This window comes from Quercus lobata, chromosome 3 (assembly GCF_001633185.2).
Source record: "Quercus lobata isolate SW786 chromosome 3, ValleyOak3.0 Primary Assembly, whole genome shotgun sequence".
Taxonomy (NCBI): domain Eukaryota; kingdom Viridiplantae; phylum Streptophyta; class Magnoliopsida; order Fagales; family Fagaceae; genus Quercus; species Quercus lobata.
In genome coordinates this window covers 60,953,231-60,962,057 of record NC_044906.1, presented here as the reverse complement: position 1 = coordinate 60,962,057, position 8,827 = coordinate 60,953,231, and the positions used below count along the sequence as shown (strand labels likewise).

Genomic DNA, 8,827 nt, shown 5'->3' with positions numbered 1-8,827 from the left:
TTGAAAAACGCTGGATCTACCTACCAACGCATGATGACGAAAATGTTTGAGCCACAACTGGGCAGAAATATTGAAGTTTATATCGATGATATGGTTGTAAAAAGTAAAGTAGTGTCCGAACATGTGGACCTCACTAGTATCTTCGGGATACTGAGAGAACATAAGTTGCGCTTGAATGCTTCGAAGTGCTCTTTTGGTGTAGGTTCCGGGAAGTTCGTGGGGTACATGGTGACCCATAGAGGAATTGAGGTGAATCCAGACCAGATTAAGGCCATTAACGATTTGCAAGCACCTCGGAATCCAAAAGAAGTGCAGAAACTGACTGGGATGACTGCTGCGTTGAACCGGTTCATCTCCAGGTCGGCTGAGAGGTGTCGTCCTTTTTTCCGCCTGTTACATAAGTGGCAAGGATTCGAATGGACCGTGGAGTGTGCTGAAGCGTTCCAGCAGTTGAAAGATTACTTGTCCAGGCCACCTATCATGTCTAGCCCTGAAGTGGATGAGGTGTTGTATGCCTATTTGGCGATAGCTCCCCACGCAGTTAGTTTCGTCTTGATACGAGAAGACAATGGCGTCCAAAGGCCAGTTTATTATGTAAGTAAATCCCTCCATGAAGCCGAGGTGAGATATCTGTCATTAGAAAAGGCCATATTGGTGGTGGTCCATGCAACACGTAAACTTCCGCACTATTTTCAAGCTCACACTGTGGTTATTTTGACCCAACTGCCTCTTAAGTCCATACTCAGAAGTGCTGACTACACCGGTAGAATTGCCAAGTGGGGCACGATTCTGGGTGCTTTTGACATCAAATACATGCCCCGCACCTCTGTGAAAGGTCAAGTCCTCGCCGATCTGGTAGCTGAATTCGCTGAGTGCCCTGAGGAAATTAGTAGGAATCAAGATCACATGGATGAAAAATCGGTTGGCTTGATATCCGCACAAGGGGAGTCTATATGGAAAGTGTACGTGGATGGGGCCGCAAACCAACGGGGAGCTGGATTGGGATTGGTGCTGATATCCCCCGAAGAGGTCATCATCGAGAAGTCACTAAGACTAGGGTTCTCGGCTACTAACAATGAATCAGAATACGAAGCCTTGATAATGGGAATGAGCATGGTCCATAAAATGGGTGGAAAGGCAGTGAAACTATTCTCAGACTCAAGGTTGGTAGTCGGCCAGGTGACCGGAGAGCTGGAGGCCAGAGACCCAAGGATGTAAGGGTATCTGGACCGGGTTAGGCGTATGCGAACGGAGTTCGAGTCTTTCGACGTATTACATATTCCACGAGGTGAAAATACCCACGCTGATTCCTTGGCGACCCTTGCCACCTCCTCGGTACGAAATTTCCCTCGGGTGATTATTGTCGAAGACTTGTGTACTCCCACTTCACCAGAAAAGGAGGTTTGCCAAATCCATCAAGTTAGTCTGTCGACAAGCTGGATGGATCCCATATTAAAATTTCTCGAAAGTGACTTATTGCCCGAAGATAAGCTGGAAGCTGAGAAAGTACGAAGGAGAGCTCCTCGGTACTGGTTATCCGAGGATAAAAAGTTATACAGACGGTCCTTCTCTGGGCCATACTTGCTCTGTGTGCCTCCTGAGACTGCAGAGTCAATTCTGGAAGAATTGCATGAGAGCATTTGTGGAAGCCATACAGGAGGAAGGTCTCTATCATGCCGAGCCCTCACGCAAGGTTATTGGTGGCCAAATATGCGGAGAGAAGCGCAGGAGTATGTTAAGAAATGCGATCAGTGTCAGAGATATGCCCCGAATATCCACCAACCGGGAGGAGTTCTTAACCCTCTCTCAAGCCCGTGGCCTTTTGCGCAATGGGGGCTGGACATTGTCGGCCTTTTTCCTAAAGCCATAGGAAACAAGAAGTACCTGCTGGTCGGCACAGACTACTTCACTAAATGGGTTGAAGCTGAGCCCTTGGCTAACATCAGGGACGTAGATGTGAAGAAGTTTGTCTGGAGGAACATTGTTACACGATTTGGAATTCCCCGAACTCTTGTCTCGGATAACGGACTCCAATTCGATAGCAATGCCTTTAGGGAATATTGTTCAGAACTGGGAATAAGAAACAGATATTCCACTCCAGCTTATCCACAAGGCAACGGGCAGGCTGAAGCTGTTAACAAGGTAATAGTCAATGGGCTTAAGAAGAGACTGGATGACGCGAAAGGAAAATGGGTGGAAGAATTGCCACATGTGCTTTGGACGTATCGGACAACACCCCGACGTTCGACGGGAGAAACTCCCTTCTCCATGACCTATGGGGCAGAGGCCGTCATTCCCCTGGAAACTGGATTCCCAACGTTAAGGACCAGTACATTCTCTTCGGGTAATAATGATGCGATGTTGGAAAAAAGTTTAGACCTGATTGAAGAACGAAGGGAGAGCGCGATGGTTCAATTAGCTTACTACCAGCATAAACTCAAGCAGGGCTACGATAGCAATGTGAGGATGAGGCCGTTAGCCATAGGGGATCTGGTGCTGAGGAAAGTCCTAGGGGCCACTAAGAATCCAAATTGGGGAAAACTGGGACCTAATTGGGAGGGGCCATATCGGATCACTTCTATAGCAGGAATAGGAGCCTACTATCTAGAGGACCTAGATGAAAAACCTGTACTCCATCCCTGGAATGTAAATAATCTCAAGAGGTATTATTATTAATAAAAGTGTTTCAATTCAAATATTTTCTTTTAAACTTACGTCAATCATACATCCTGTACTCCTGCATCCTATGATTTATATTGAATTGTTAAACAGAAACTAATTTATGCCAGGTCCTCGGATCGTAAACTTAGTGGAAATTAACATCCTATAACTTATATTGAATTGTTAAACAGAAACTAAGTTATGCCAGGTCCTCGGATCGCAAACTTAGTGGAAATTAACATCCTATGACTTATATTGAATTGTTAAACAGAAACTAAGTTATGCCAGGTCCTCAGATCGCAAACTTAGTGGAAATTAACATCCTATGATTTATATTGAATTGTTAAACAGAAACTAAGTTATGCCAGGTCCTCAGATCGCAAACTTAGTGGAAATTAACATCCTATGATTTATATTGAATTGTTAAACAGAAACTAAGTTATGCCAGGTCCTCGGATCGCAAACTTAGTGGAAATTAATATTCTATGATTTATATTGAATTGTTAAACAGAAACTAAGTTATGCCAGGTCCTCGGATCGCAAACTTAGTGGAAATTAACATCCTATGACTTATATTGAATTGTTAAACAGAAACTAAGTTATGCCAGGTCCTCGGATCACAAACTTAGTGGAAATTAACATCCTACGATTTATATTAAAACGTGGAACAGAGGCTAAGTTATGCCAGGTCCTCGGACCGCGAACTCGGTAGAAATTAGCCTTCTATGTTGTGTATTGAATTGTTGAATGGTCATAGAGTTGTGATAAATCTTCTAATCATAAATTTGACGGAAATAATGCCCTATAACATTCATTGAGGAGTCGGACAGAGAGCTTTGGACGCAAGATTGGCGCACAATAAAGAAGGTGATTAAAATGAACCTATGCAAAATTACAACGATAAAGTGAATGACTGCAAAGATAACATAGAGCCGCCAGAACGATAAGAAAATGAGCAAAAAAGTCCTCTATTAAGTGTCTATTTAAAGTTACAAGACAGATTCTACTTTTTTAATTTCAACTGGATCTGCGTGGTCTGGCTGGCGGGTATGTCTGCCTCCAAAGTTGCGATTCCATCTTTGGCTTTGGTAATGCCCCCAGTTGGTAGAACCGTAGAGTCCAATTCCTGTTGAAAACCCTGGGAAGCCGTCCCTGCCTCCGAAGCGGTGGTGATCTTGTCTGGGGAAGCTCCTGGAGGGGCTAATCTCTCTTTAGTCGGTCCCGGTTGGCCGCAAGGAGGAGAATTACGAGGCAAAACCTCCTCGTTAAGGTTAGTAACTAGAGAAGGAGCGTCAGCCTGATAGGGTTGAGGAGTGGAGGGGCGTATCGCCTCGGGGTAATATACGTTCTCTGGCCTACGTAGCTCAGATGAGGCTTCAACCCCAGCACGGTTAAGAGCCTCGCTCCAAGTTCTCAAAACCTTCTCAGTTTCAGCTATCCCAATTTCGTAGCCTCTGTGCTCGGCTTCGTTCATTGCCTGTTCGGCGTTGATTTTCGCTTTCTCGGCTTGCTCCTTGAGCTTTTCAGCTTGCTCCCTTAGCTTCTGAGTTTCCTCTAGGTGCTTCTTAAGAACAAGAGCTTGCTCCCGAGTCTTCTTCAGCTTGGCATTCGTCTTGCGCAGAAGCCTTGCTTGTTCCTCAGCCTGCTTCTGGTAGCCTTCTGATGTCGATTCAGCACTCTTGCGAGCTTCCTCTTCAACCTGTAGTTTTTTCCTTGCGTCGGTCAAATCCTGTTCAGATTTGGACAAGGTCTGTACAGCCATTACCCTTCTTTTCCTTTCGTCATCTAGCTGATTGGAGCAAGCATTGAGCATCTCATCTAGCTTGAAAGTATTTTGGATGATCTGTAAAAAAAAAAGGGGGGGAGTTAACATTATAGTCAATGAAAAGTACGTATTAGTGAGTAACAGTCATAGAATGAAACAGGGTAAAAGACAGCTTCTCACCATGCCCAAGTATCGTTTGTTGTCAAGGATGAGTTCATTCTTCCTCATATTCTTTATCTCGGTCATATCTTTTAGGAGCAATAAGGCTTCCTCTATGGCCGAGGCTACGTGACACCCAATGCCGCCGTTAAAGTCCCTTATAGAGGCATCGTCTCGCAGGGGCTCCCCACCGTGCATAGGTGCTGGCAACCACGTTTGTGGCTCAGGATGTAGGGAATCAGATTTCTCTTGGCCCCGCGTAGCTGGGTGCTTAGTTTTCTGCTGCTTTGCAGCTTGTTGGTCATCCTCCTCTCGAGTAGGACGAGACTTGCTCGTATCTGCCACCTCCTTACCCTTCTGTTCCCTGCGTTTTTTCTGCTCGGCAGCGCTGGGAAGCGCTGGTTGTGGAGATGAACGAGGAGGGTGGCGAGGAGTTGGAGGAGGAGACCTGGCTGGAAGAGATGAAGCCTGGGATGGTATTGTTTTGGCAGGTGCAGACTTTCTCGGCTGATCTTCCATCAGCTCCAGCAAGCTTTTCTGGGGTTTCCTTTGTATCCCCATCTCGTCAGGGTCTTCCTCGGGGCTTGTGGGCTGATCAAAAATCCCAAAATCGTCCGAGGATCCAGATACTGTTACAACGGTTTCCTCGTCTTTTCCCTTTTTCCTTCCCCTTTTTGTTCCCTTTTTCTTGAGGGAAGGTAAGGGTGAAGAAGGTCCCGCCGAGACGCTGGCCACGAAAAGAGGCTCTGTGCGAGGTGTGTATTGGGGAAGCGGAATACCCTCTGGAACGATAAACCCTTCGTAGGCAACACTGATACGGTGAAGCCGATGATCACGTGCTCTAATCACGTACTTCGGCGCCTGAAAGGCAAAAGAAAGGGGGGTATAGCCAAGAATTAAATGTGCTGCCCGGAGCTGACCATCAGCCTCGTTCACGTATATTTCAGCTTTCAATAACCTGTCTAGGCTCGCCTTATTGACTAATCTGAGATTGGGCTTCGTGTAGCGCCTATCTGCAAAACCGTTGATTCTAAAGTTAAAGTTGTATGATACAAAAATAATAAAAGTAAGTAAAATGTGCTCACGAGCTAAATAGTGTAGATCTATAACTTCACACCCACCTGGTGTTCCCTCTACTGTCGGACAAAGTAAACCATCGTGCCATTCCCCAGAAAAAATAAGGAAATCCTCTTTTAGGTTCTTATTTGAAGTGGGGAGGCACTGAATTAGCCTTACTTCAGGATATCTCGACTTGAGATAATAGCCCTGGTCAGCTAGGCGATGAAGGTTGTGCACCTAATTCACGTCATGGTGGGTTAGCTTTAGATCCATTCTCTTATTCAGAGCGTCTATGCTTCCCAAGACCCTAAACATATTGGGAGCACACTGGGTGGGGGATAGCCTAAAGAAGTTGAGATAACTCCTAGTGATACTACCCATAGGGATGGTCATCCCGCCCTCAATAAAGGCGATCATGGGGATGACTACTTCCCCAGTTTGCCTGGCATTAACCCACTCCCCTTGGGCTGCATACCTCATCCCTACCGTTGGGGGGATCTTGTACTTAGAACGAAAGTTTCTAATACCCTCCTCGGATTCAACGAGACATCGAAATGGATTCTTCTGTTTCCCCATTTTCCTAAAAAACTTAGTAGAAAAGACTTTTGGGCTTGAAACGAAAGTGGTAAAAACTTCAAGAGGACTTATAGGTTCAAAGGAAGGGCCTCGGACAACGTATGATTATTTGTAGTCGCCAGGAGAATGACGAAGACTGGAAAAAGGCAGGTTCAATGTATGAGCTCTGGAACCATGTAATCGTCGAAAGTAAAGTACGAGTTTAATTAGAGAGCGCCTTTATAGTCATGTGAGGGTTGTGAGCGGTGAAATTCCCGCTCACAAAACAAGGGAAGTCCTCTGCCGTTTGATTTAGATCTCACTGTCGAACGTGGGAGACAGTGGAGTTGTCAAAATTTAATGCTGTCAAAATCGGGATGCTGAAGCGTCAGGGGCATGCCCCAAAACGCACGCAGGTACAGGCTTATGACGTCAAAATCCACCTTCTCTCCCGAGGAGTCGAAAAGTACGATTTTGAGGGGCTATTGTGGGGACCGTTCGATCAATAGGCCCATAAAGTTCAGAATTGATTCAGGATTGTTGGGCCCGTGGCCCATCCGAGGATACATATCCGTCCGAGGAAGCCAAGTCAGGTCATAAGGTAGTTACTGAAGGGGATGGTAGACAACATCACAAGGGAAGGGTTCTACATATCCGTCCGAGGACACCCTACTCCTCGGCAGTATGCGTCCGAGGACGATCAGGACGTGGTCTTATTGCAACCAGACCTCAGGATTAGGTCACCGTAAAGGATAGAATAACCGACCAAGGATGAAAGAGATAAGGCAAACAAATATCTATAACTACAGCTGTCTCCGCATTAATGACCTCTCAACCAACTCTCTGACCGCATTAATGTGGAGGTGATACCTGAACAGTAAGGAAGCAGCCTTACAGCTGCCCATAGGAAGTTTCAGGAGGTGCTAGATGGGACAGAAAGAAATCCTCTGGATCCAACCTACACGTGTGCGGTAAGGATGGAACGCAAAGGGGGGTATATAAACTAAAAGAAGAGCATGAAAAAGAAGACCGGAACAGAAAAAGAAAAGGGAGAAAGACATAAACAAAAAAGAAGAGAGCAAGAGTAGAGAAAAAGAATTGCATTGATCACTAAAGAAAACGATCGTTGTACCAATTTTAGACCTTTAACATACTTGAGAGTGAATCTTTTTAAGGGAGACCAAGTTAACCTAGTTCTTTACACCCACGCTCTACAAATCATATTGTTTGGGCCTTTTTACGTGCGAACCCAGCACTATTACGGTTCGTTACAAAATCGCGCCCTCACAATTAATTACTTTTTTCTTTTCCTATATAAAAAATATATATAAATATTTCCTAAACCAATGCTCATCCCATAACTTTCCCCTTTAAATATTCATCTAAAAACAAAAACCTAAATCTGGGTTGTTTTAAACAGTCAAATTGAGATTTTGATGATTTAGGGATTTTGATTTGATCCCTGTGCGCGTCGAAAATGAGGCTGTTGGGTTTGGCCTCACTTGAGCTCACAGCTTACTTATAAGGTGGGCTTAGGATTTCCTACTTTGGGTCATTCTTGGTACAGAGACTCAACGTAGTTTATTCTTTCTCTTATTGAATCACTATTTCTCTCCACTCTCTATTTTTTGTGAACCTCTCAACCACCCTATTCTTTCCCCAACCTCTCATATTTATAGCTCTGAATTAGTGGAGAGATCATGATTACTACCATAGTTAGTGCAATTGAAAGTCCAATATCATCTGTCGTAAGTGGATGTTTAGGTGAGAGTGGAATGTGGTGAATGTGGCCTTGGAACTTAGTTCCAACTCAAGTGATAATGCTTGGTAGTGATGTTTCCTGGAAACTGCCGAGCATGTTATGGTGTGTTCGGATTTCAGTCTTTCTTTATTATTCGGGAACTTCACGCCGAGCAATGGTTAGGTGATGAGACTTGGACTTGTAGTTTGTGAGGGTAGAGTAGAAAGGGATTGAAAGTGTGGGCCGTGCTACTGGGCTTGAATCCAAGGCCTAATTGGGTTCGAGAACCTTGATGCTGTACATTAGCCCTCTCTTGATTCATGCCCTGCTACTGGGAAGAATCAAGGAACCGAAAAGGTATTCTCGTTTTGGGAGATTAACAGGCAGAAACTTGGGCAGTTACGGCATCCCATTAATGCTCTCTCAAAAGACGTGCTATTCCGAAGCGCCAGGTTCAATTGTCATTATTACCTGACAGTTCATGAACCGAGGCGACGCGCGTGTCGGTTACCATTGGCATTCGTAGAGTTTTTCGTTAATCATGCCTATTTATCGCTGATTAAACGTCTCTCTGTCCTTTTTGGCCTCTATAAATAGTTCATCTCAGAACGTTCTTTCACTTTTTCACTTCCCTCTTTCTGAGCTTACTCTCTGCCGAGCATTCACTTGAGCGCTTACTCACCAGTCCAAAGACTTTTCCTTCCTTAGAGCCCAAAGTAAGTTCTCTACCCCTTCCTTTTACTTCAGTTTCTTTCTTCGAGTTTCTTCCTTCAGTTTTAGACTTTGAAATGGGTTTTGCTTTTCTTCTAGATACCTCGACGTCTTTAGCCACCTTTAGGCAAAAGTTTGATATCCCCAATGATGTGGAAGTGGCATACTGCCATGAG

At 44.9% G+C, this 8,827-nt stretch overlaps 1 protein-coding gene across 1 annotated transcript; it reads right to left on the bottom strand.

Annotated features, from left to right (window-relative positions):
• Positions 1–3,664: 3,664 nt before the first annotated feature.
• On the bottom strand, positions 3,665–5,104 carry LOC115981202 (ensconsin-like). Its single transcript, XM_031103368.1, has 2 exons — positions 4,777–5,104; positions 3,665–4,320 (listed from the first exon to the last, which is right to left on the bottom strand). The coding sequence occupies exons 1-2, from the start codon at positions 5,102–5,104 to the stop codon at positions 3,665–3,667; spliced, it is 984 nt and encodes a 327-aa protein (XP_030959228.1).
• Positions 5,105–8,827: the final 3,723 nt, after the last annotated feature.

Bases quoted from the DNA above. Each gene is read 5' to 3' on its own strand.
- LOC115981202 (XM_031103368.1), bottom strand. From the start codon at position 5,104: ATGGAAGATCAGCCGAGAAAGTCTGCACCTGCCAAAACAATACCATCC. The intron at 4,321-4,776 runs GTGGGGAGCCCC...AATCGACATCAG, and splicing joins GTTGCCAGCACCTATGCACG to AAGGCTACCAGAAGCAGGCT.